The sequence below is a fragment of the Sphaeramia orbicularis genome, chromosome 5 (genome assembly GCF_902148855.1).
Source record: "Sphaeramia orbicularis chromosome 5, fSphaOr1.1, whole genome shotgun sequence".
Lineage (NCBI taxonomy): Eukaryota > Metazoa > Chordata > Actinopteri > Kurtiformes > Apogonidae > Sphaeramia > Sphaeramia orbicularis.
This window is the reverse complement of record NC_043961.1, coordinates 9,412,475-9,439,274: the sequence shown is the minus strand read 5'-3', so window position 1 is coordinate 9,439,274 and position 26,800 is coordinate 9,412,475. Positions and strand designations below refer to the sequence as shown.

At 38.1% G+C, this 26,800-nt stretch overlaps 3 protein-coding genes across 5 annotated transcripts; all 3 read left to right on the top strand.

Annotated features, from left to right (window-relative positions):
* The first annotated feature begins 1,435 nt into the window (after positions 1-1,435).
* LOC115419151 (DEP domain-containing mTOR-interacting protein) lies at positions 1,436-9,908 on the top strand. Of its 2 annotated transcripts, none has more exons than XM_030133792.1 (9): positions 1,436-1,556; positions 2,461-2,639; positions 4,583-4,706; positions 6,213-6,391; positions 6,566-6,763; positions 7,114-7,242; positions 7,380-7,450; positions 9,392-9,496; positions 9,613-9,908. In XM_030133792.1, exons 1-9 carry the CDS (start codon positions 1,474-1,476, stop codon positions 9,736-9,738), a joined length of 1,194 nt encoding a protein of 397 aa, XP_029989652.1. In that variant the 5' UTR covers positions 1,436-1,473; the 3' UTR covers positions 9,739-9,908. The 2 variants fall into 2 exon arrangements, with proteins under 2 accessions (XP_029989652.1, XP_029989650.1); XM_030133790.1 differs by having other exon boundaries at positions 6,566-6,778; positions 9,613-9,904.
* A 38-nt stretch (positions 9,909-9,946) lies between these two features.
* On the top strand, positions 9,947-14,032 carry LOC115419126 (activity-dependent neuroprotector homeobox protein-like). Its single transcript, XM_030133761.1, has 4 exons — positions 9,947-10,307; positions 10,829-10,941; positions 11,143-11,235; positions 11,333-14,032. The coding sequence occupies exons 2-4, from the start codon at positions 10,834-10,836 to the stop codon at positions 13,649-13,651; spliced, it is 2,520 nt and encodes an 839-aa protein (XP_029989621.1). The 5' UTR covers positions 9,947-10,307; positions 10,829-10,833; the 3' UTR covers positions 13,652-14,032.
* A 604-nt stretch (positions 14,033-14,636) lies between these two features.
* Positions 14,637-19,663, top strand: LOC115419166 (bcl-2-like protein 1). 2 transcript variants are annotated; one of them, XM_030133817.1, is made up of 3 exons: positions 14,637-14,771; positions 17,812-18,420; positions 19,037-19,663. In XM_030133817.1, the coding sequence occupies exons 2-3, from the start codon at positions 17,902-17,904 to the stop codon at positions 19,175-19,177; spliced, it is 660 nt and encodes a 219-aa protein (XP_029989677.1). In that variant the 5' UTR covers positions 14,637-14,771; positions 17,812-17,901; the 3' UTR covers positions 19,178-19,663. The 2 variants fall into 2 exon arrangements, with proteins under 2 accessions (XP_029989677.1, XP_029989676.1); XM_030133816.1 differs by having other exon boundaries at positions 17,799-18,420.
* The last annotated feature ends 7,137 nt before the right edge of the window (positions 19,664-26,800 follow it).

The window sequence follows — 26,800 nt, the reverse complement described above, 5'->3', positions numbered from 1 at the left end:
TAACATCCTAAATAAGTTGGTAGATGAGCCTCAGCAGAAACCCAGAACACACAAAGTCATCAACCTTAAGACTGAGCAATATGTACTTGTCCTTTGTAGGGTACAAATGTTTCACAGCTTTATTAAAAAAAAAAAAAAAAGTCTACTAGGATCAAACCTGTGATGTGGGGGAGAGGACGTCCTGGTCCTTACAGAATCATGTGACTGTTTGGAGTTCATCCACTGAAACACATGACCTGCTTGTCCAAAATGGCTGCCAAACCAAACACTATGGAAAAGCAAGCCTTACATCTATCCAGATATTGTACTTTAAAGGTAAAAAAAAAAAAAGAAAAAACCAAATGTGTTTAAACTATAGTTTGAGACATTCTTTTTACATGCAGTAATTCTTAATTTAGTGAATCCAGTACTTTTCTCCTTTGTCGTCCAGGGTGCAAACAGGGACACAAAACCATGAAAAGCTCAGCCTAATTAGTTTTAGAGAGTTTTAGATGTTAATTTGTTTTTTTAATCACATTTGATAATGTTAATAGAGCTGAAAAAAGCTTAAACTGCTGTAACTTTTAAATCGCAAATGGTTTGTGCTTTCCTTTATGAAAACATTTTCCTGGTTCCTGTCAGTAAAATGGTAGAAAAGACGATGAATGTACAAATTATTCAGTTTGTAAAAGTCCTATTGTCACCATGAAGAACACTTGAAGAAACATTGAAGAAAACAAGGAGTGGTTGAATAATTTTTTTCCATGACTGTATTTAGCTCTATCTATCTATCTATCTATCTATCTATCTATCTATCTATCTATCTATCTATCTATCTATCTATCTATCTATCTAGAACATGCAAAAAAACAAAATAACATTTAAATGAACAGAATCTATCTTCAAGTACGTGCAAGTCTGAATTTTGCAAAAGGAGTAGTAAGAAGTAGTATAAACTGATTTAATCCAACCCCTCAGTGCTTTTACACCTTTATCGCTAACTTAATACAAGAATCAAACAATACATTTGTCCTAATTTTTATTCTTTAAAAAAAGCTTCTAAAAGCATTGTACCATGTTGTTTTTATCCAAGATGATTATTTAATTAAAAAAAAAAAAAAAAAAAAAAAAAGCTTAAATTGCAATGATTTGAATTGAATTTCAGGAGGATATCCACAATAATGTCTGTGGATGGATATGGTGATCTGGTTTTAAAAATAAAAGGACAATATTTATATTCTACATAAGATACAATGTATTACCTGTGGATGGGGGGGCAGCCTATAAGAAAGTATTTATAATAGCAAAAATAACATATAAAAACATAAGTATTTGAACCCTCTGACAGGACAGAGTGTTGTGTCTTTGCCTCTCCTCCTGTCTGTATACATAACATCTATCTAGAGTGTGTGTGTTTCAGTGGATATTTTGTCAACACTCAGGTCCATAATTTAGACTGAGTTTCACCTCCTTCCAGGTCTATAGATAACAAACATGGAGCCAACAAGTAGCAATAGGAAGAAAGCCATGGCCAGACAACGTAAGGCTGAAGTCATGATAGCAGGAGAACAGCTGAGGTAAGTGAAGGAGAAGGAGAATATGAGGAAGGAGAAGAAGAATATGATGGAGAAGGTGAATATGAGGAAGGAGAGGGAGAATATGAGGAAGGAGAGGAAGGAGAATATGAGGAAGGAGAAGGAGAATATGATGAAGGAGACGGAGAATATGAGGCAGAAGGAGAATATGAGGAAGGAGGAGAATACGAGAAAGGAGAAGGAGAATATGATAAAGGTGAAGGACAATATGATGAAAGAGAAGGCGAATATGAGGAAGGAGAAGGAGAATATAAGGAGAAGGAGAATATGATGGAGGAGAATATGAGGAAGGAGAATATGAGGAAGGAGAATATGGTGAAGGAGAAAGAGAATATGATGAAGGAAAAGGAGAATATGATGGAGGAGAATATGAGGAAGGAGGAGAATATGAGGAAGGAGAGGGAGAATATGAGGAAGGAGAAGGAGAATATGATGGAGGAGAATATGATGAAGGAGGAGAACATGAGGAAGGAGAGGGAGAATATGAGGAAGGAGAAGGAGAATATGATGGAGAAGGAGAATATGAGGAAGGAGAGGAAAGAGAATATGAGGAAGGAGAGGGAGAATATGAGGAAGGAGAAGGAGAATATGAGGCAAAAGGAGAATATGAGGAAGGAGAATATGAGCAAGGAGAACATGATGAAGGAAAAGGAGAATATGACGAAGGAGAATATGATGTAGAAGGAGAATATGAGCAAGGAGAGGGAGAATATGAGCAAGGAGAGGGAGAATATGAGGAAGGAGAAAGAGAATATGAGGAAGGAGAATATGATGAAGGAGAAGGAGACTGATGTGATGTTCGTGTGGTGTTTAAAGGTGTGACTTAGACTGAGAACAGGTTGATGTAAAGTTAAAGACTGAAGCTGATTTTTCCTCTCACTTAAAGGCTGAAACTTCATGATGGAAAACTGATCAAGGACCGGCGGTACCACCTGCGGACATATCCAAACTGCGTGGTGGCGCAGGAGCTCATAGACTGGCTGGTGAGTCATAAGGAGGCCCCAGACCGGACCACCGCCATCAGCCTGGTCCAACACCTCATGGACCATGACATTATCCACCATGGTAAGAAGGAAACACAGGGAGAAGATTCAGCTTCAGCAAGGAGAGATTAAAGCAGTGTTTTTCAACCTTGGGGTCGGGACCCCACATGGGTTCGCTGGAATTCAAATGGGGTGGCCTGAAATTTATAGTAATTGATAAAAATAAAAAAAAAAAAAAAACAAACAAACTAAAACTCACTAATATAAATCTGTGTTGAGTGGCCAGAGCCAATGCCAATCCATAGCAGACAAACTGTGAGTGTAAAACTGAAGCACTGTGGTTCTGTTTATCTATCAAATGTTCACTGTGGTCGGTTTCAGATGCTGCAGCTCTCTCATAATTCATAGTTTGAGTTCTTGTTTGTTCAGTATAAATTGTCAGCCTTGTAAATCCAAGCTGGACTGACTGTACGTACACTGACCAAGAAAAATCAAATTCTCCCTTTGTGCAGTAATCTACACCTGGCTTTACTGCCTCCGTCTAGAATAGTAAACATTATATAGACTAAATGTTGTCTAAAATTAACCTGTATTTGAAACATAGGATAGAAAACTATTACAGGATCAAAAACAAATTAATTTTAGTAAAAAAAAAGAAAGTCTCTGTTTTGAATGTCTGGGGTTGACAGAAATGTGCGATGTTAAAATGGGGTCAGGAGTAAAAACAGGTTGGAACCACTGGGTTAAAGCAACACCATGAAGCTGATACTCAGTGAGTTTACTTGTACTTGTACTCATAAAAGTAATCCGATACAAATGCAACGATACCACTTACGGCCGTGTGACATTCACAGTTTAGTGCAGCAGGTACGCAGCGATGGAATAATGTGTGTGGAGTGAGAAGAGTGTGGAGATTTTTGAAAATAAATGACGGTGATAAAAGTAATGCTGACTGCAAGTAACGTTAAAGACACAGACAGATACAGACGCAGCGTTCTGTCCGTCCTCTGCGTACATTCCATCCGTTTTCCAGGTGCTGGCGGATGCATACCCAGAATGAGAATACCAGCGGGAGTATGGAGCGGTGCGGATCGCCGCCAGCGGAAGTGAAAACAAAACTTATCACTCATTTCTCTTTTCTCTTCCTGCTGAAGCTAAGCTGTTAAACCTTACAAGCAAAAATGCTGCAATATTAGTATCACATTAGTGTTGCGTCTATCGTCTCCATATTTGTTATTACTGACTTTCTTCTTCTTCTCAAAAAACTTTACTCTTCTTCGTAGTATTTGTCCAGTATGGTTATTTAAGAGCGGCGCCCCCTGGTGGATTAATTGAGAAACGCTCACTCCAACACATTAAATGTCAGTAGCAGCACTTTTTTTCCAGTCAGACTAATGACAACGACAATAAAGCACATTTACAAAAGGAACTAAGAACTGGAATGAGATTATTAAGTACTCGTATCGGTACTCGGTATCGGCAAGTACTCAAATGTAAGTACTCGTACTCGGTCTGGAAAAAAGTGGTATCGGTGCATCCCTAATATCACATTTGTTGAGACACCACTGATGTTGGTGAACTTTCTGAGGCAAAACAATTTATGTGTTCAACTATGTGTTCAGACCAGGTAAAGTAGTTTGACAGTATTTATACAAACAGTATTGGTTTATTTATAAAAATATCAGAAACGAAAAAACGTTTATCACGTTAGCTACCACTTTGATAAAACTGTGGAAGGAACTGTTGTAATGTTTGGACATAAACGGAAGGAAATTATTTAATAACACGACCTGTGCAGGATATACAGATGTTCTGGAGACATGACCAAAGTGGAACTGAACCTACTGGAGTAGATGTTCCACCAAAATGACCTGAAAATAGAGTTGGAAGGATGAAAAACTCCAGAGTGTTGCTTTAAAGACCACATGGTTCTAATGGAAATATGTTCCTGTAGCATGTGGTTGAATATTCCCTTATTTTACGTCTCAGGTGAATTTGATTGTATTACTTTTTTGTATGTTTAAGTCTGTGATAAGAGGCCGATATTCAAGGATGCCAAACTGCTGTATCGCTTCCGCAAAGATGATGGAACATTTCCCATCAACACTGAGGTGAAAATCTTCATGAGAGGACAACAACTGTATGAGCAGTAAGGACACTTGTTTTTGTTTTTTTTATACTTTCCAATATTATGAAAAAGTAATAGAGCCAATCTGAAAACCAGAGGGAAGAAGAACTTTTACTCCAGCTTTGTGCTTCAACACCAATTTCAGACACATGTACTTGAGTATTTCCATTTTCTTCCTGTTTTCCTCCACTACATCTGAGAGTCAGAGTTACTGAGTTTCATCTTTTAAAAAAAAAAATCATCTTGTTCCTGTCCAGCGAAAACCCCCAGACTTGCTGCTTTTGGATATTTGGGATACAGCGATGGATTAAGTGTCCATTAAGATAAATAAACTCTTTAAAAATGAATTTGGATTCACTGGAAAATGCACAGTCACAAAGTTAAAAAAAAAAAAAAAAAACAGGCCTGTTTTTCTGAGCTCATGAAAAGTCCAGTTTTTATGGGACTCACAAGAAAAAAGTGGATGATTCCACTGATAAGTAGATGAGCTCAGCCTTTAACCTTAACAGCAGTAAAATACAACATAAACATTAATCCTGTTGTAAAGACACTGACAGAAACCATTTTACTGCACAGTGATGGTTTCTTATCCTTTACATGTATGGAATCATAATACTTTAACCCTTAAAGACCTAAACGTCCACCTTTAACCCTTAAAGACTCAAACATCCACCTTTAACCCTTAAAGACCTAAACATCCACCTTTAACCCATAAAGACCCAAACGTCCACCTTTAACCCTTAAAGACCCAAACGTCCACCTTTAACCCTTAAAGACCCAAACATCCACCTTTAACCCTTAAAGACTCAAACATCCACCTTTAACCCATAAAGACCCAAACATCCACCTTTAACCTAAACCATCTACTGATCTAAACTGTCTAATACCTGTTGATCCACCAATCCTATCAATCCATGTCAATAATTGGTGTAAAATACAGTTCTTCATCTTTTCATGGTCATCAGATATGACCATATTTGGATGTTCAGAGGCTCCGTAGTTACCGTGGAAACACTGTCATCTTCTACAGCATTGATTCACCAGTAAAACCCATGGAGTTGGATCAATGAGAGTGGATGGACACACTGGGTTTATGTTCAGTTAAAGACAGACTGGGCTGAAAAAGACAGTTTATTCAGTTTTCTCTGTTTTTGATATAATAACCATCAACTTTAATCTGAGCTTTTTAGAAAAATCGACATGATCAGTGAATTACATGTAGGAAAATATCTGATTTTTATTGAAAAAAGCAAAATACAGAGGATAATATTAGAATAAATAGCGATAAATCACTTAAGAAAGGTTAAAATACAGAACTGGGAATTGCCACAAAAGTAGTTTTGGGTCTTTATGTTTTAAATAAATGCAGAACTTTTTTCGTGTAGTTCAGTATTTTCACTGTGTGCTATCAGTACTTGTACTTTCACATACTTCTTCCACCCCTGCAGACACACACTGTATACTGTAAACAGAACACTTGCTTACTATGACGTGTCCGATCGATGCTTTTAGTGTCCGTCTTTTCAGTCTAATAGGGGACAAGAACTCAATCCTGCAGCTGAGAGAGGAACATGGTGTTGCATATCAGCGCTGCTTTCCAGGCTGTCAGCTGATTGACTGGCTCCTTCAGAACGGAGAGGCTGAGAGCCGGCGTCGGGGACTAGATCTGTGCCGTGCATTGCATGAGCATGGCATCATTCAGCACGGTGAGAGAAACCCTCCTTTCCCCTTTGAAGTCTGGAGCTGAAACTGAGCCGTCTGTCAGTGGGAGGCCAGCTGGGACTTCTGCAATCTACAGTAAACACACTCTTTATGGGCTCACAGAAAATTCCCATTAAGTCTAAAAAGTGTCACATTTTTCTGTTTTCTCCTGCTACTAGTGGCAAAAAAGCATGATTTCTTTGACAGCGGACTACTCTATCAGTTCTGCATCAATTTCCGCCGCCGCCGCAGACTATCTGAACTGTTGAATGAAAGTAAGCAAGACACTGACGAGGGGACGGTGGTGTCGACTAAAGAGGAAACCCATCATGACAGTCCGTTTGTGCTGCGCAAAAACCCACCTCAACAAGAGAAGAGTGGGTTCCAGTCTGGTAAAAAAAAAAAAAAAAAAAAAAAAAAAAAAAAAAAATATATATATATATATATATATATATATATATATATATATGTATGTATGTATGTATATATATATATATATATATATATATATATATATATATATATATATATGTATGTATGTATGTATATATATATATATATATATATATATATATATATATATATATGTATATATATACATACACACACACACACACATATATATGTGTGTGTGTGTGTGTGTGTGTGTGTGTGTATTTTATATTTACTGTCCTCTTTGCTGTTGTATTTACTATAACATGACCAACTCTGCATAATTCAATGACAGTTGGGTCACGAAAGGACTTGAAACAGGTCACCAGTGGACGTCGAGGCAGCTTGAACTCCCTGAAGCTTCATCCTGCTGAATTTCCTCCTCTGTCCTCAACCTCAGTGGTCACATGCAATCCCAAATCAGGCAAGAGCGTCAATAGTTGTCTGACATGAGTTTCAAAACTCAGTATTGAACATAAGCTAGTTTTAGGCTTGTACTTCAATACTGCAGTAGTTAAAGTATATGAAAATGAATAATAAAACTTTCTATTGATGTTACAGTACTGAGAAGAAATTTCACTTGTGAAGAGTTACTGGCTCCTGGTGCACCCTTCATCAAGAAAGTGTTAACAGTGAGTAAAGGATTCAAGCACATATATGTTTATGTTGGTAATATTTATATACTTTAATTCAGTACTAACATTAAAAAAATGTATGTAAGTAGATAATGACAGTAACAAAAAGACAGAACAGGTAGGCTTCTGTGGTTACTACTTACTGTAGACACTAACACTATAGTAGTGGTATATATACTGTTTACTAAAGTAAATCTGAATTAATGCATGAATCATGATGATTTAATGCATAAATTAATGCAATATGTTTAATGAATTCTTGTTTCTCACTATGAACTGATGCTTTATGTGATTATATAACACATATTTTGTTATCACTGACTTTGTACATTAATAGGTTTTCCACTACATCATCTGGATTTCACAAACATTCATTTTAGATCCATACAAGCGCTGTTCAATAAGTTCATGGCCTCACCCAGAAATACTGGTTGTTATAATACAGGATGTTACATTCTTTCGTGATGGGATAGTGATGCTTGAACATCGATGGACCAAGTGCATTGCTGTAAATGGAGATTATGTTAAAAAATAAAATAAATAAAATAAAATAAATTATCAGTCTGTGTTGTTCTGTTCTGGGTGAGGCCATGAACTTATTGAACAGCCGTCGTACATTTGATAAGCCTTCTATAAGACCAGGGCCTGTTTCCTGGAAACCATGTAAAGCTTTCTTTAATCAAACTGGTCTTTACATTATTAGAATATGGACAGTGCCTCTTACAGGCTTGTTTCTGTAGATTGGATAACCTTGTTTTTACTTTTAGCCCCCCACCCCCACTCTCACCCTCACCCACTACCCCTCAAGGAGCCATAGCCCTTTGATCAGGCTGCATTTGTAAATAAGAATCTGTTCTTAATTGTTTGCCTGGGTAAATAAAGGTTAAATAAATAAATACAGCCAAGCTTATCATATCAGATGGATCTGAAATGAACATTTGTAAACTCATATAATTAAGTGGAGTACGAGTTAACTATGACTTATCATTTCATACATAATGATCAAGCTTGTGTGGAGTAAAAACATAAAGCAACAGTGACTTCATCATAAGGAAGGGATTCACAGCACACCATGCATTAATTCATCTATGTCATAGGTGTCAAACATGCGGTCTGGGGGCCTAAACCGGCCAATCATAGGGTTCGATCAGGCCCTAAAAATGACGCTGAAGATATGAACAATCAAGGATGTTCAAATCATTTTACGTCAATTCAATCTAAAGTGTGTCAGACCAGTAACATACTGTCATAACCTATAAATAATGAAAAACACATATTTTCCTCTTTGTTTTAGTGTAAAAAAGTACAATTACACTAAAATGTTTACATTTACAGACTAGCAGACAAAAAATACAGACAAACAATATGAACAAACTGAAATGTCTTAATAGAAGTCTATGGAATTGGACCAATATTCAGTCTGTTATTAAATGTTGTGTGTATTTATAGATCCACTGAGATCTGCATGTTATAATGTACATGTATAAATGATAAACTAAGATGTAATATTGTTAACACTGCACTTATTTTTCTTCTGAAATTTCAGATTGTTCCTATTTGTTCATGTTATGTTCAAGTACAGTTTGTAGATTTTCATGACAGAATTTTACTTGTTTCACTCAAAAACATAGTGAAAGCTTTGGAGTTGACATTATTGATCAGTTTTGATCCTATTATTTATATTATTTGACTGGTCCGACCCACTTTAGATCAGATCAGACTGTATGTGCCCGAGCCTGAACTAACATGAGTTTGACAGCCCTGATCTCACATCATGAGTCATGATTTAGTTAAAGAACGATTTAAGTGCATCATTAAATGATATGAAACTAATCTGTTCTTTAATGGAACCAAACAAGACTTTGTCCCTTTTTTTTGTTTTTTTACACACAGTGTTTGTAGTTCTAACTGAGGCTGTATGTACCGTATCCTCTCCAGGTGATAGGGGATGCCCTGGGCTGGGGCTTTGTCATCAGAGGGGCCTCTCCCTGTTACGTCCAGGCTGTGGACCCTGGAGGCCCCGCAGCAGCTGCAGGGGTGAAGGTAAGAACATGTATGGTCCCATCCTGAACTGGTCCAACACTCAACAGACCATAATATGCTTTTCACAGTTCTCCAAAACAACAAACTGCTCAGTGGAGTCTTGTCATTGTCTTCAGGTGCGTCAGTTTGTGTGCCAGGTAAATGGACAGTATGTTCTCCACCTGGACTACAGGACAGTGACCAGGCTGGTGATGACAGGACCACGGGCTATTGTCCTGGAAGTTATAGAGCCACTGGAATAAAGTTCTTACTGTGTTCCCTCATTATTTTAATGGGAAACAAAAATGTAAATATGTATTTGTGAAAATAATAAACCAAATGTTGCTGCTGTGCCCCTGTATTTCATGAGACTTCCATAGTATTGTAGATGTCTGCTGATAAAACATGGTCTGAATGCATCAGCCTCCTCCTGCAGCCGCTTCCGTTCTTTTTTTTTTTTTTTTTTCCTTTTTTTTGTCTTCGCCATTTTGGATTGAAGTTGGCTCGAATAGCAACATAGCGAAAACTAGCAGGCCACCCTGCACCCACCGCGAGTTGAAGAAAGAAAGAACTGCTAGATACAGGCTGTTCCCATTAGTCACTATCTTTGGACTATGTCTTTTTCATAAATCGAGCATCACTTTCTCCATCCTACCGATCCTCCTCCGCTTCCAGCAGATCTGAGTGCTAACTGTTAGCCTGTTAGCTGAAGCTGCGCCGGCTGCCACAGCTAACCCCAGTCGGTCCGCCCCGGGCGAACAGTTAGCCTCTTTGTTAGCGATTCATCTAGTGAGGCGACCTGCTTGGAGGTTGTCTTCACACGATTCATACGGTGAGTAAATGTATTTTTTAGAGTGTTCACATATTGTTTTCATTGCTAACCCAACCGGGTGTGTAGCTAAAGCTAGCTCTGGTCCAATGAAAACGGCTAATGTTGGCTAATATGCTAAGCGCAAAAAGCCGCTAATAACATGAAAACACTGACCACACGAAATACAGTATGTTTGATCCAACATTGTACATCAGCCAAGACTGGAAATGTGCATCATATTATCGCTACTCATTTCATAAACTGAGCTTCATATGATGCATGACCGAACAGGACCGGACCACGCAGGAACTGGCGCCTTTCACATGAACAGGACTAATAGTCAGCCAATATGTTGTTACTGTGAACTACCAAACATTAGAGCTGAAATGAGTACCATCTGTTTATGAAATTAAAAAGGCATGTGATTAGGTTAAGCAGTGACCTCATATATTAGTGAAACCCATTTTACTAAGAAAATGTTAAGTTCCATATGGCATATAAGCAACCATGAACTAATTATAAATGTATTATGTGTTCTTCAGGAGCAATGTATCAACTCCCAGTTAATAACATCACAAGAATCAGGAGAGCCAGGAAGCAGGTGAAAAAAGCTCTTGGAGACATTGGCCTTGAGTTCTGCCAGGAAGCAGCAAAGGTGTGTATCTGACACTTGAAAGTGTGAATGTTTTGTCTGGAAGCATAGTTAGGTGTTTATCTTATAATGTTTTCCTTGAGAATCAATATAGAACACAATTGTTTTTCTTCGTCATTTAAAATGAGTCATTGTTAATCATTGCATTGTCATACATGTGGTCAAACATGCTAGGATTTTCATTAAATTTTCTTCTTTAAATAGGAATTCGAAGAGTTTTGCCCTGATGATCAGATTGTACAGGATAGTCTTTACATTGACCTCTCTGCCTGGGATCCGTCATACTCCAGAACACAGGTAAATCTTACTGCAGTATTCAAGAGCTCTTCAGCTGCTAAAGTAAAAATCCAATTATGTGTCCTCATGACGCTGTTTCTTCCTAATGTCTCCATAGGAATACCGATCAAAGCCATTTTGCTGCTCCGAGTGTCCCTTTTCATCCAAATACTACTCAGGCTACAAGAATCACTTCCGCAATGTACACAGGGAAATCTTTGAAGACATTCTGCTTAATTGTCCATACTGCACATTCACTGCAAGCAAAAGAACTATGGACACACATATTAAAATATTCCACCAAGCCAGACCATCACACCACAGTTATGGGAAGTATAAAAATGCACAGCAAACTGCATTTAAACAGAAGGATAAGGCATTTCTTGATAGAGCCAGACAGATGGATGGTGTGGAGAGGGCAATGTACTATTGCAAAAAATGCACATTTCGAGACTCACTCTACAATGTTGTTAGAAGACACATCTATAGAGAGCATTTTCAGCACGTGGTCTCTCCATATCTTAGTATGGTTCCTGAGTCATCTGTCAAAAATGGTGCTAGTTCTGTCAATGGTAACAACATCCTTTGTAAATGCTGCCAGTTTTCCACTCGTAGTTATGAGGCATTAGTGCAGCATGTTGTAGAGTACCATGAGCGTATTGGTGCACAAGTAACCACCATGATTGGACATGCTAATGTAATGGTCTCTAGGGCTCAAGCTATGCCAGTAGTATCCCAGAAAGCCCCCCTAATCGTTAATAGGGCACAAACACTTACATCTGAGGCATCAGCAAAGCCAGTAATTGGTTATTTAAAGCCAGTGGCTCCTGTCACTCAAAATCATTCCCCCATCGCAGCTCTACAGATGCGTGGCAAAGCTACTGGCAACACTTCTTTGGCTGAAAATAATGCCACTGGTGTAAACACAGCCCAGACACAGAAATGGAAGATATGCACAGTTTGCAATGAGCTTTTTCCTGAAAATCTCTACAGTGCTCATTTTGAAACTGCTCACAAGGCAAAGAAAGTCTGGGCAATGGCCAAATACATTATGAAAATCCACAATTTTACCAGCAAGTGTTTGCTTTGCAACCGCTATCTGCCCAGTGATACGCTGCTGAACCATGTGCTAATCCATGGACTCACTTGTCCAGAGTGTCACTCTGCTTTTCACAGCGTTGAAAAACTGATTGAGCACGGAAGGCAGACTCACGCCGGCGACTTTGGCGGCCCCCCTGGTGCGTCACCTTTAACCTTTGATCTCACTGTCAAAGGAGATAAATCCTGTAATGTGCAGCTGCTTGTACTAACCTTTAACACAAAGGACACTGTCAATGGTCAAGATGATTCTGTACAAGGACATAATAGTGTTGTAGCTCCAGTTAGATTAACAACTCCCTCAATGATGGAGAAAAAGAACCAAGCTCTGGCTAGAAGTATGATGCCATCACCACTGTCTGGTCAAGGTGGGGTTGGGAAGACATTGTGCCCACTGTGTTTCACCATCCTCAGAGGTCCCATCTCTGATGCTTTGTCCATGCATCTGAGGGAGCGGCATCAAGTGCTCCAAACAATGCATCCTGTTGAAAGAAAGATGACATACAAGTGCATTCATTGCCTGGGCGTGTATACGAGTAACATGGTGGCCTCCACAATCACCCTGCATCTTGTGCAGTGCAGGGCTGTGGGAAGAAACCAGGTGGGCTTAAAGTCTCCCTTAACTCTTAGTGCATCTGGGGTTGGCTTGCTCAAACGACAACTTCCAATGCAGACTACATTCAATGCCAAGAAGCTTCACCTGAGCAAAGGCATGAAGACAGCTCCTGTTGCAGTTGGAAATCAAGCACAATCTGGCCTTGTCCTGGATCCTACCAGTTTTGAGCACAAAACGTATGAGTCAAGAAAAGAGTTCCTGACAGCGTACTTTAACCAGTGTCCATACCCTTCTGCCCAGGAACAGGAGAAGCTGTCTTCTAGTCTGTGGCTGTGGAAGTCAGACATTGCTAGCCACTTTGCAAACAAGCGAAGGATGTGTGAGAAACATTGCGAAACAGACAAACTTTCTGTGCTGCTTGGCTTTGATATGGATAGTCTCAAGCGAGTTAAGCATGACTTGATTTTTGAAGAGAGAGGACCTAGTGCTCAATCGGTGCAGCAGCCTGCAGAAATCAAGTCTCCTAATGTAAACACAGGCCAAAAGAAGCAAAGTGAGATGCTAAACTGTACCTTAAAACTTAGCACATGCACAGAGACCATTTCCATTGACTCAGACAGTGAACCAGAAATAGAGAGCACTGCACAGAATGGCAGCGTCGAAACCAACCAGGATAATATAGAAGAGACGAAAAATGAGGCTGAAGAGAGTCAGCCTGTGGAAACAGATGATCCTAGACAAGAGAGCTCAATAAATCCAAACACTTGGATGGCTGCCTGTTAGTAACCCGGCTTAGCAGTTTGCCTTGGCTAAGTATCAGGTCAGTAAATATGCACATAATAGTCTCAGAAAATAAGATGTAGGTTCATTGGCAGGATTGAACTGACAACCTCGAGTTAATAAAATACTTAATAAAAAAGGACAAACAGTTACCGTGTGGCATATTTGACTGTATATACTTAAATTGTTTGTTTTCTTCATACAACCTGTGTTCACTGGTTTACTATCACGAGTTATGACACCATTCAGCCAGCCTTCCCTCCATAGTGTTTTTTTATTTCCTCTGCTGTGATGAACTGTATTCTATTGTTATTTCACATTTAAAAAGTGTAGGATATGCTTATGTACACATTTTAATAAAAACGTTTCTTAAATAATGCTTCAGTCTTTGTTTTTGTACATGTGAGTTATTTCATGTGAAATTGTTGGATCACCTGGAATCATTCGCAGAGGTACAACAGTCCTTCAATGTGACCTTTTGGTGATGTTTTCATGGGATTTTTTCCTCATTAAATCATATTAAGTTTAGAAGTGTGATAAGTCTTTTTTTCTTTGTGAAGGTTGTAATGCGTACACTTAATTGTACGCAGAAAAAAAAACCCTGATGGCTTCACAAATCATATTTGAGACAAATCTTCAGTTTTTACTGCTTTGTCACTGTGGTCCAGTAAGTATTTCTTAAGCTAGTGTATAGTAAGGGTCGAAATATAATCAATGCGAAGTAAACTAATGGAAGAGGACAAAAATTAAATAAGAAATATTTTGAAATAAGTGTAGCTTTCTTTTTTGTTGTTGCAGATAAACTTATGAAAGCTGTATTCGGAGCCAATTTTTAAGTTTTAATGCTCAAAGCTGACATTCATTTAATAGCTTACATTTTTCTGTCAGTTCACTGTCCGCTACACTTCCGGTCCATCTCAGATTCGGATTGGTCTAGGGCTGTGAATAGGCGGGACTTCCTGTTCGTACAGTAACAGAATTGGCCAACCGCCAGCGTGCATCTCTGCCCAGGCCACAGAGTCTGCAGCTGCAAAAATGTCCGTATTGTGTCTGCATTCACAACTGCAGATTTTAGTAACGACGTAGCTGTAAGTTCAGAGAGGCAAACAGCGTTTGAGCAGCTGTAAGTATGATGTCAACTGTGATTGGTTCAGTACGCTCCCGTGGATGTAAGCTAGTTTGTTTTCGTTTGTAAAGCGTTTCCCATGGACTGTTAAACAGCTAGTGTTAGCACATTGAGCTAAAATGGGTAGACTACGTGATTTCAGCCTTAGCTGTCATCGATAGCAGGATGACATTCAGATCCACGGATATGCCTGGATGTTAGTATGTATTGTTTTCATCATATTTTCCAGTGGTTCATGTTACTGTGAGAGTTTGTTTAATGCTCATTCTGTCACTAAACGGGTTCGGTTTTCTACTGTAGATAAACATCCAGTGACATTAGCTTGTTTATGGTATAAGTTAACTGAGCTACACAGAAAGTCAGCGTATACTCTGTAGTTCTGTTCGTTTAGTTATTTATTTTAGGAAGTTTTCGGCTCCCTTCAGGTCCTTGTAAAATTTTAAATCGAACTGTATACGTAGTAGGCCTGAGTAGTAACTAAATTGTCTGAAATATGAATCTTTGAGGGTATAACTGACACAAATATTGTATTTCAATCTGGTAATAGTGTTCTTTTCTGTTTTCATTCGAATTTATTTGTATCTGTCAGTTAACTGGAATGCCTTAAGTCCATATTTCTAATGTCCGCCGTCTAAAGTGTACTTTTATTTACCACTTATTTGATGGGAAAATGTGGATTAATAACTATATTTCTGCATAAAAACCTTCTGCATTCGACCACATTTATACCACTTTGTATTAAGCTGCAGTGGTAGAAATCCAACCATGATTAGTCCTGAACTCAATCTTAAATATTAAAAATGATTCTAAATGGTCTTTAAAAGCATTAGATTTAAAAGTCTGATTCCTGTATGGATTTTCTTTTAATGTGTATCTCTACACCAGGTTCAGTCTCCTCCTACTTTTCTAAAGGTCTTTTCTGGTGTTTTTACCAAATATAAGTGCCTATTTCTGTGGCAGGCAAATTCCATATATGAGTTATTTTAATGCATGTAGGGGTTTTAAACAAATTAAACTTTTTTCAGACAATAGATTCTGAACATATGCACTAAATATATGTGTCCAGTCCCTGTTTTACTCCCGTATACTGTTCAGTTTAACTCATCACTGGTTTCTGTGCTAGAGTTTCAGAATTTTGTAAAAAGTCATATTGCAGTTATTGTTGTCAATATTGCACTTTGTGTAGTGTTTGGTTATTTTTTTCCTATCAAAACATTTAAACTTAAACTAGTATTTAAAAAAAAGACAGAAACATTTATTAAAATAAAGCCACTTTCACACTTACTTTACACAATGGGTCTCTGTGTCTTGTTTATTTAAGACAGAAAAATATCACGGTCCACATGCTGGACTTTTAAATTGCAGCTTTTTGTAACTTTCTTCAAGCAGAGGCTGATACGACAATTGTGATCTGTTTAACTTTTCATCTCTACTCCTCTGCAGACCACTTTGTCATTTAGGTTTACGTAGTTTTGGTTTGCTGCAGTAAATGTGAGCACTCTGGGGTGAAATGTTTTTACATTAATGTTTCACAGATGGATGCACCATGCTTGAAGTTGAAACTGAACTGATTTTATGCTCCAGTTTTGCAGCTAAAAAAAAAAATCAGGGCTTTAAATCTGAAGTTCAAACATTTTAGGAACTTGCTTTAAATGCCTTTGGATATGTATAAATGTGTCAACCCCTGCTCTGTGACAGCCACTGTTTTATCAAAATGATTAAAAAGGTCAGTGAGCCTCATTCACTTATATTTATCATCACTGTGACCACAGGCCTGGAGTGAGTGGAGTTGGTCCTACACACCATCCTGCTGCCCTAAATACTGCAGCCAAATATAGGCCTCAACAAATCCATTATTTACTGTTGTCACAGTTTGTTATATAGGAACTGACTTCAGTCAGAGCAGACACCTTTTTATGAGGAAATAATACACCTATTATATTGTCTTATTATTGTATGAAACCAATGAGCTATGTGAGTTTTATGGCAAATATATGTATCCGTGCTCTTCATCACTCAGTTTAGCTCAGAAGGTCAGATGTTAAAAGATTAAAAATATTTGCAGCACAACTGTAGGACTTTGCATGATTGAAGTTCTGTCATTACTGTTTTGTATTATTATTTTTCCTAATCAGTGTAACGAGCTGGGTAATGTTCTGGATTCTATTGGAGATGTTATGGAACGCACTGACCCAGGTGATAGTATATGGGTGTTTCTCTGAAACTGGTCCTAAAAACAGGACATGGGGGGTAAAAAATCAAACTACATGTAGACTAATGTTCTGAGGCAGGTTTGGAAGAACTTTGAGTCTATTTTAAAAATAAATAGAGTTAAAAGGGTTACTATTTTTCAGATAAAACACATTTTTATATTATTTTACATTATATTTAATACAAAAATCCACATGTAACACAGTCAAAAGGACCCGAAAATTATGTGCTACTATGTTTTTGAATATCTCTTTATTCTCTCACAGGTGCATTTTGGGAATTGAATTAATTATGCAAAGCAGAGTGTTTGACAAAAATGACCATTGTTGCAAAATCATTCGCAATTTATATGTTTAAATGTTCAGGTTCTGTATGTAACACCAGTGGACACGATGGGTTCCACACCAAACCTGGAATGAGACTGAGATTGATGAAAAACCCACGTGTGGATTAGAAAAACCACTAGGATCGGCACATTTAACACAGTGTCTTTATTTATAGTCTATAGAAGACCATTTACACACACTTTCACATCTAATGCATTGACACCTATGGAGATTTAATGTCCATATTTGGGTCCTATTTTTGGACCCAATATTTGATTATAAATTCATTAATTATGGGATGGCTCAGAGCAAGAGTACAATTTTTTGCATTTATCTGAGGTCATCATTAGGTCCATCCTGGGGTAAATATGTCTGCATTCACCTTTTATTATTGGGTTTAAAAAGAGGGAAAAGTGACAGATACTAAAATAAACCCAGTTTCATAGAAGCAGCCATCATTAATGAATGTGAATTTGTTTTTTTCCAGTTTGTGTTTCCAGGCTGAAGAGGCTCTGATGTGCAGAATGGCAGCAGAAACTGCAGGCTCTGACTAGGCTGGCTGAGCGTTGGTGGTTTTCAGTGGTGGAATAATGTCGCACAGTAACAGGGAGCTGGTGGAGTTCTTCATATGCTACAAGCTGTCGCAGAAAAATTACCCGTCCTCTCTGCTGAGGCCAGATGATGCCAGGACTGAAGGAGACAAGGCCAACACCACTGTCTCTAATGGCTTATTGGCGAACAGTAGGAACGGAGGTGGACAGGCAGTGGTGTCGCTGCCCCCCAGTGGTGACGTAGACGCAGTAAAGGCAGCGCTTCAGGACTCTGCTGATGAGTTTGAGCTGCTCTACACGCAGGCATTTAGTGGGCTGTCCTCCCAGCTCGACATCACTCCTGACACTGCCTACCAAAGCTTTAAAAGTGTCATGGATGAGGTGTTCAAGGACGGGGTCAACTGGGGGCGTATCGTGGGCCTGTTCGCATTCGGAGGAGTCCTTTGTGTGGAATGTGCTGAGAAGGACATGAGTGAGCTGGTTCCTCGGATCGCCGACTGGATGACCACGTACCTGGATGAGCACATCAGCCCATGGATTGAGAGCGCAGGAGGCTGGGTAAGTGGAGGCGGGGCTTAAATACACCTGTACGTCACACAGAAGTTCAAGGAAATGTGGTGTGACTCTGGTGGACACTCTGTTCATCGGGCACTGTATGAATATGATGGCCTTTTCCTGTTTGTTAGCTAGGTGCCTCATTTTATTAAAATGGAAAGATTGCCCCACCCACCCACCCACACACCCACCCACACACACACACACACACACACACACACACACACATATATGGACCGTGGATCACAGAGGTTATGCATCATATTCAGCTAGAAAAAATTAGATATACCTTTAAGGGTTCCACCACAAAATTCTACGCCACTTGGCAGCCATTTATCAGCTTTGTAGACGGTGTGGAAGCTAAAAACATATCTGTGTACCTCCAATATCTTTGTACTTTTTTGCTTTGTTTTATTTATTTATTTGTACTTCATTGATTTTTAATTGTATATGTATGTGTGTGTGTGTCTGTACATGCATGTCTTTGAAGGGGGTTTAGTGTTTCTTTTTGTGCATTTGAAAACTGAAAATAAAAAAAAGACCTTGATTTAAAAAAAAAAAAAAAAAAAAAAAAAAGTTCAAGGATATCCTGACTAACATTTCCCACTTTGTTTTTCAGGACAGCTTCGGTGAGATTTTTGGACAAAGCGCAGCTGCCGAAGCACGGAGGTCTGGGGAGACGCTGAAGCGATGGCTGCTGGTCGGAGTGGTGTTGTTAACTGGAGTGCTGATCGGTGTGCTCGTTGCTAAAAAACAGTAAAGGTCGGATCCACCTGGGCACGCTCCGAATGCTGCGCCAATAAAAGTTTTTACAAACCCATATAGTTGATGTTTACAAAAAGCCCAGTCTGCTCGTGCACTGACAAACCGTGGATTGGCTGAGGCGCTTCTAGGAAGATCCATATGTAGCCTGGTGAGCTGTTCTACGTCTCACCTGCTTTGTCATGTGTCTTTTATTTTTTTTTTAAGTCACAGCACAGATTTTCATTTGTTAATTCTGACTGAAAGTGCTTTAATAAACCTGATAAGCTAAGGAGGGTAAGTGAAACAGATTCAACTGGTTTGATGAGGCTGATTACTTCTGTTTGATTTTCTTTTTGTGGTTATCCATGGACCAATTTTTATTCCTTCCAGACTGACTGAGAGTGTAAGTTATATTTCCCTTTCACTGTGTAATTATCAGCTCCTTTTGTTGGCTCTACTGGAGTTTTAGGCATGCTTACAAAATAAATATATTTATGTTTTTCTTGTGTCTGAATTTTGTTTGTCAAAAAGTCTAGTGCACATTAGCGCATGACAATATGGACATAAAAGAATAGTTTGACTGGCAATATTTAAACTTCCACGATGTATATGTTTCCATAGTTTTACAGTTTCAGTTATAAATCATACTAATGTCCCATCACACTGCTGTTACAGTCACCACTGACATGTTCCACAAACCTGCAGGTTGACAAAACACTTGAACTTGGAATGCACAAAGACTAAAGGTTTGTCAGACTCATAAACACACTTAAACTTGGTTGTGTCTCAACTTAATAAAATAAATAAAAACTATTTGTAATGCACTCTGTAAAATACCCTATTGATCCTATTAATCCGCTCATTTAAACTGAATGTATGATATGAAATAACAAAAACAAAATGACAATGTGAGCCTACGACTGCTGCTTTAAAAGCTGACACATTTTATACTTTACACTTCGTTTTATTACAATTTGAGGAATTGTTAGTTCTTGACATATTGCCTGAAGAAGATATAAGAGAAATAAGAGAAGGTAAGACTTTATTGATCCCATCATGGGGAAATTTAACAGTTAATAGCAACAACAGACAACGCACAAATGCAAAGAAAAAGACAGGTAGAAAAAAATCTAAAAGAAAAATTTGGTATTTATATAAGTATTTATATAAATAGAGAATTAAAATTTTTAAACTAGTGCATTGACCCATGGGGAACCCATTCAGTGGGTCAGACTGTCCATGTCCTCCCCATGTGGACTACGCAGTATGTCCCTGTCCCTGGTGTCCAAACAGTCCCTCAGCCGCTCACAGGCCTCCACTGTCCAGACCTTCTAGAAACACATTCTATTAAAGTGGATTAAAAAGTTGAAGGTCTTGTCTTAAAACTTGTCTTATGGAATTCACTCTGTATTTTACCCATCCTAATACAAACACTGCAAATGATTTAGTTCTTACCAAGGTAAAAAAAAAAAAAACCAAAACAAGCAAACTTAGATTTAGAAGGGTTAGATAATTTATCTGGTTTTAAAGCTATGCCTACTGATGTGGCATGTCTCTCAGCACTTAGTAAAAGTTTGAACATGAACAACCCGCCTCCCTCCAAAGCCCCGCCCACTTCCTCCTGCCTGAGCTCTGGTGCTCTCCTCCTCTCACCTGATGTGTGCAGTGGAGGTGGAAGTGGAGGTCCAGTCCGCTTCAGTGTGTCCGTAGACCCTTCCCTCAGTAATCAGATACATCATCCACCTGCTGGGGCTGCTGTTTCATCAGTAGACCCTGCATTTAGGGTCTGGTCTGTGCAGCGCTGGGTCAGTGTCTTCACTGTACTTCATCACCTGGGAGATGAGGTGCCCAGGGGATGGGTGCAAGCACTGTGAACATGCGGGCTCCACAAATTTTCCGTGGACATTTGAGGTTTCATAGTCCATACATTTATCATCCTACACTGTGTGACACCAAGTACATGAACCTGTATGAGTCCCACGGTCATAAAAGCTGAGCTTTGTGCAGACCTGTCTGTTTAGTCCAGTACACCTGACTCCTGGACCTTATCTCCATCCTTCATTCATCGGACTCTGACTGCTGTAGTCGGGTTCTGTTTGTTCCCCTTAGTTGTTGTTTCTGTTAATAAGTCCATGTTTTCCCTTCAACATGTGCATTTCAGTTCTATCCATTCACATCCTGGACAGGAGACTGTGGTCAGTGACAGGGGGAGCAGCAGGAGTGAAGCGTCAGATTCAGAGGTACACACATCGGCTGTGAGATGGCGGTAATGGATGATTGACCAGAGGCTCAGTCAGGCACAGCCAATTATTTCATTCGGACTAAATAAAATGATTGGTCAGACTTTTATCAGAAATATGAGCAGTATATGAGAATTAAAGATTTTTGAGTTTCAATACCTGCTTATTAGGAGCATTTAAAGATGACAGAAGAAAAGTGTAATGCCACATCATACGGTAGAGCTTTAAATCAACCTGAAAAACATCAGGGAGTGTTTATTATGATCTTAGGAACATCCTAAATCACAATTTAGACATGTTTGAAATTAAGTCCGAAAAGGTCATTTTCGGAAGTCATACTGTAGTCTTACAAAAAAACTCATTTTTGGAGCATGTTGGTGACCACCTGAAAATTCTTTCAAATAAACCTGAAACACTTCAGGGAGTGTTTATTATGATCTTAGGAACATCCTAAATCCCAATTTAGACATGTTTGAAATCAAGTCTGAAAAGGTCATTTTCGGAAGTCATACTATAGTCTTACAAAAAAAATCACTTTTGGACAATGTTAGTCACTCCCTGAAAAATGTTTTAAATCAACCTGAAACCATTCAGGGAGTGTGTATTATGATCTTAGGAACATCCTAAACCACAATTTAAACATGTTTGATATCGTGTCCGAAAAGGTCATTTTCGGAAGTCATACCACGAAAAACTTTTTTTTTTTTTTTTACTAGCCTTTTTTATAGCCTTATGAAAAACTCATTTTTGGAGCATGTTGGTGACCACCTGAAAAACTTTTTATATCAACCTGAAACACTTCAGCGAGTGTTTATTATGATCTTAGGAACATCCTAAATCACAATTTAGACATGTTTGAAATCATGTCCGAAAAGGTCATTTTCGAAAATCATACTATAGCCTTAGTGTCTTCACTGCACCTCATCACCTGGGACTTGAAGTGCTCGATAACCTTGGAAATTATAACAGACTTTTAAGACCACGCCCACACAGACGTATAGTTCTGTTATGTTTTCAATGAACAAAAGTGTAAAATAATCATATAAAAGTTTAACTGAACCATCACATCCTCTGACAAAGACATCTATTCTGAACAATGCATATACAGTGGTTTATAGATCCTTCTGTATTGAATTTATCAGTGTTTGTTCACAGGGTTCATGACACCAGTGCGCGCGTGTGCGCACACACACTCGTATGTGTGTGTGTTATCTGTGGGCTGCAGCGTTCAGGGGTGTACATCCTGTGTTCACTGTCAGTTAAGGATCAAGCTGAGCTGCTGTGTTTTCCCATTGGGGGGCGCCTGTGTACCATGTCTAAAAAGGCTTGTACTTTACACCAGTGGGGTCAAACATGGGGCCCAGGGCCAAATCCAGCCCACCAAAGGGTCCAGTCTGGTTCATGGGATGAATTTGTCAAATGCAAAAATAGATGTTAATTATAATTTTAGTTCAGGTTGCACATTCAGACCGATTCAATCAGTAAAATATGATTATAATGACCTATAAATAATAACAATGACAAATGTTTGTCTTTGCAAATGTAAATATTTTCATGTAATTTTACTGTATTTACACTAAAACAAACTATCATTTCATAAAAATGTGAATCACCTGAACAAATATGAACATCCTGAACTGCCTTCAGAGAGCCATGTGATGGTGAATTTTAATAATACTTTGTCTGTTCTTAAATGTTGTGTGTTTGTAGATCCACTGTGATCTGTTTGTTAGAATGCACATAACTGAAGCAGAATATTGTTCAAACTGCACCTTTTCTTCTTAATACATTTCAGTTTTTTCATGTTATTCACATTGTTTTAAAGGATAGTTTGTAGACGTGAACATTTTCATAAAGTAACTGAACTTTTTTCAGTCTAAAACAGTAAAAAGTTTGGAGTTGACATAATTTATCTATTATTCTGTTCGTATTTTACTGGTTTTGGTCCATTTGGGATCAGATTGGGCTGAATGTGAAAACATTTAGTAGGGAAAAACATACCAGGAAAAAAATAGAATGGGGAAAAAAAACAGGAAAAAAATTAGTGGAGGAAAAAAAACAGCAAAAAAAATTTCATGGGGAAAAAAAACAAGAAAGAATTTAGAGAGGAAACAACAGAAAAAAAAATTTGTAATGGGGGAAAAAAGGAAAAAAATTAGCGAAAAAAAACAAGGAAAAAAAATCAGTAGGGAAAAAAAACAGGAAAAACCACCATGTGATGATGAATTTTAATAATATTCTGTCTGTTCTTAAATGTTGTGTGTGTCTGTTCGTTATAATGAACATATGATAAACTGAATCAGAGTATTGTTCAAATTGCACCTATTATTCTTAATACATTTCAGTTTGTTTATGTTCTTCACATTGTTTTAAAGGATAGTTTGTAGACATAAACATTTTCATATGTAATTGAAGTTTTTTCAGTCTAACACATAGAATAAAGTTCAGAGTTGACTTTATTTCTCTATTATTCTGCTCGTATTTTACTGGTCCGGTCCATTTGGGTTCAGATTTTGCTGAATGTGGCTCCTACATTAAACTCCTGTCACTCTTATTTCCTCTGTATGAGTCAGTGTTGGATGTTTTTTAAGTCATAAATGCTTTTTTAAACACTGGAGTTCATCCATTTATTTGGGTTCTGGTAAACCGTTGAACAGCTCATTATTCTTAAGCGTCTTTGTTCTCAAAGTGTCTCTGAACAGACTGGTCTTATTGGGACAGACAGACCCTGTTCAGAGACAGAGGGACACTAACGGACAGCCTGCTGACTGAACGGGAGCATGCCTGTGGTTACTAATCTGTCCCTGTCATTTGGTGCCATTTCCCCAGAGCTTTGCTGACGGCCACAGCAGATAAACACCACAGCGACACTTCAGGAAGAGTTGAAATTATGGACACAAAACACAAGCATCAGTCTGTTTTCATGGGTTTTTGCTGTTACCTATTCCACTATTGGTTTAGAGTAGTCTACACTGCATTAAAGGAACATCTGACTTAAATAAACGGACTTGAATTTGGAATATTTATCATTAAAGATCATTTTTTAGATTTATTTACTTATTTATACTTAATCTTGTTCAGATTATTTAACTTGTTCCAAGAATTTTCATCTTGAGCTGAACCCCACTGAGATATTACAACTAATTTAAATAATTCACTTATATTTACATTTATGCATTTGACAGACACTTTTCCAAAGCGAGTTACAGGGGAAAAACCAAAAATAAAAGAAAAATAGTAATATTCATAATAAAACCAGCTCTGTTACTATGGAGGACACAGGAACTCAACACATTATGTTTTATGCAGTTTTAAATGTAAATACATGCATATGGAGTCAGTACATCTTCAAAAGACCATATATACATATATACTATAGGATAAAAAACATCTTACTGAACTTGAAACATCTACATTCTGCTTAAACTAAGTATTTTAATCACTCTATAATCCTCAGATAATATTTTCTTATTTTAATTAACTTGACAAGTGTAATTTTTCTTTAATTGAACTTGAAATCAGACATTTGAACCCAATAATGAGTTGAATGTTCTAATTTTTTTGTAGTGTTGAACAGTGAAACTGGGTTGGTTTGTTCTGTGTTATTTATGGTAAATATTGAATAGATGTGGTTCAGATAGAAAACCCCTCGTCGTGCTTTATGATTTCACATGGTGGCGTTGCATGTGAGTTTCTTCACAGAGGTCCTGAGGGAATCAGTGAGTTTACAATGTTCTGCTGCAAATGGTATGCTGTAAAAATTAATTTTCAAGAAAGGGAAATTTACTTATTTTAAGGATATTAATATGTTTGTTTGTTTTTTTTGTTTTTTTTAGTGCTGATAGAACAAATATGTTGTCGGTGCAGAATCTCCACCTTGTTTTTTTTAACATATATCGTGCTTTTCTAGGTCAGAATTTGCAGCTTATTTTGAGTCCAAATGATCTAGAAATAAACTCTAATAATGTCCAACACCAGCAGCCAATGCTTTGCCACATATCCAACCATTGTTTTCAACTCATTTTAAGCAATAATTCAATTCTTAATTCAAGAACGATGCATTTGTTCTACTTTCAAAGGCAAAACAATGGCAAGCAAACATCTGTACATTTGTGCTGTTCCAACACAGTTTATGATGTATCAGAACAATCACACTTATAATTAATATTTCTTCCACAAAGTCTGCATTTCACTAAAACCCTCAAAGGTGTGAGAACTTTTGGTGCAGTGTCATGAGTGGGTGGTGTGAGCAGATGTTTACAGGGCAGTGCCCAGTGAGCTCAAACCAAACGCATAAATGAAAGTCTTCTTCTTCCCTCACGTCTTCACTGGAGCGTGGACAAATCGGCAATGAAAACACACACAGACACACTTTTTTAGATTTGTTATAGTGATGCATTGTGAGTGAGTCCACAGATGATCAAACCAGGCTGGATTCATATGTTCTCAAACGGAGCTTTGTGAAAAAACTGAAGTGAATCTAGAGCCACTCACTTCTGCATGTGTTTTTAGATGACAATGATCATACTGGGTTTGAGTTCAATCAGTCAGATTTTATCTATATAATGGTAAATCCCACACAGTGTGACTTTTGTGGCAGTTCTCGAATGAATTTTTCTCTCTATTTAACCTTTCCTTGGTGATTTATCACTATTTATTCTAATATTATCCTCTGAATTTTGCATTTGTTCCAGTGAAAATCATCTATTTTCCTGTTTAATTGACTGATCATGTAGATGTTCATAAAAGCTCAGAGTAAAAACAATGGTTATTATATCAAAATAGAAAAAACTGAGTAAACACTGTCTTTTTCAGTCCAGTCTGTCATTAATTGAACATAAACACAGTGTGTCCATCCACTGTCATTGATCCAACTCCATGGGTTTTACTGGTGAATCAGTGTTGTAGAAGATGATGGTGTTTCCATGGTAACTACAGAGCCTCTGAACATCCAAATATGGTCATATCTAATGACCATGAAAAGATGAAGAACTGTATTTTACACCAATTACTGACATGGATTGATAGGATTAGTGGATCAACAGGTATTAAACAGTTTAGATCAGTAGATGGTTGAGGTTAAAGGTGGACGTTTGGGTCTTTAAGGGTTAAAGGTGGACGTTTGGGTATTTAAGGGTTAAAGGCGGACATTTGGGTCTTTAAGGGTTAAAGGCGGACGTTTGGGTCTTTAAGGGTTAAAGGTGGACGTTTGGGTCTTTATGGGTTAAAGGCGGACGTTTGGGTCTTTATGGGTTAAAGGTGGACGTTTGGGTCTTTATGGGTTAAAGGCGGACGTTTGGGTCTTTATGGGTTAAAGGCGGACGTTTGGGTCTTTATGGGTTAAAGGCGGACGTTTGGGTCTGTATGGGTTAAAGGCGGACGTTTGGGTCTTTAAGGGT

Coding starts and splice junctions, on each gene's coding strand:
- LOC115419151 (XM_030133790.1), top strand. CDS start 1,474: ATGGAGCCAACAAGTAGCAATAGGAAGAAAGCCATGGCCAGACAACGT. Junction 4,707..6,212: donor GGACAACAACTGTATGAGCA/GTAAGGACACTT, acceptor CCGTCTTTTCAG/TCTAATAGGGGACAAGAACT. Junction 6,392..6,565: donor GCATGGCATCATTCAGCACG/GTGAGAGAAACC, acceptor TCCTGCTACTAG/TGGCAAAAAAGCATGATTTC.
- LOC115419126 (XM_030133761.1), top strand. CDS start 10,834: ATGTATCAACTCCCAGTTAATAACATCACAAGAATCAGGAGAGCCAGG. Junction 10,942..11,142: donor TCTGCCAGGAAGCAGCAAAG/GTGTGTATCTGA, acceptor TTCTTTAAATAG/GAATTCGAAGAGTTTTGCCC. Junction 11,236..11,332: donor CGTCATACTCCAGAACACAG/GTAAATCTTACT, acceptor ATGTCTCCATAG/GAATACCGATCAAAGCCATT.
- LOC115419166 (XM_030133817.1), top strand. CDS start 17,902: ATGTCGCACAGTAACAGGGAGCTGGTGGAGTTCTTCATATGCTACAAG. Junction 18,421..19,036: donor TTGAGAGCGCAGGAGGCTGG/GTAAGTGGAGGC, acceptor TTTGTTTTTCAG/GACAGCTTCGGTGAGATTTT.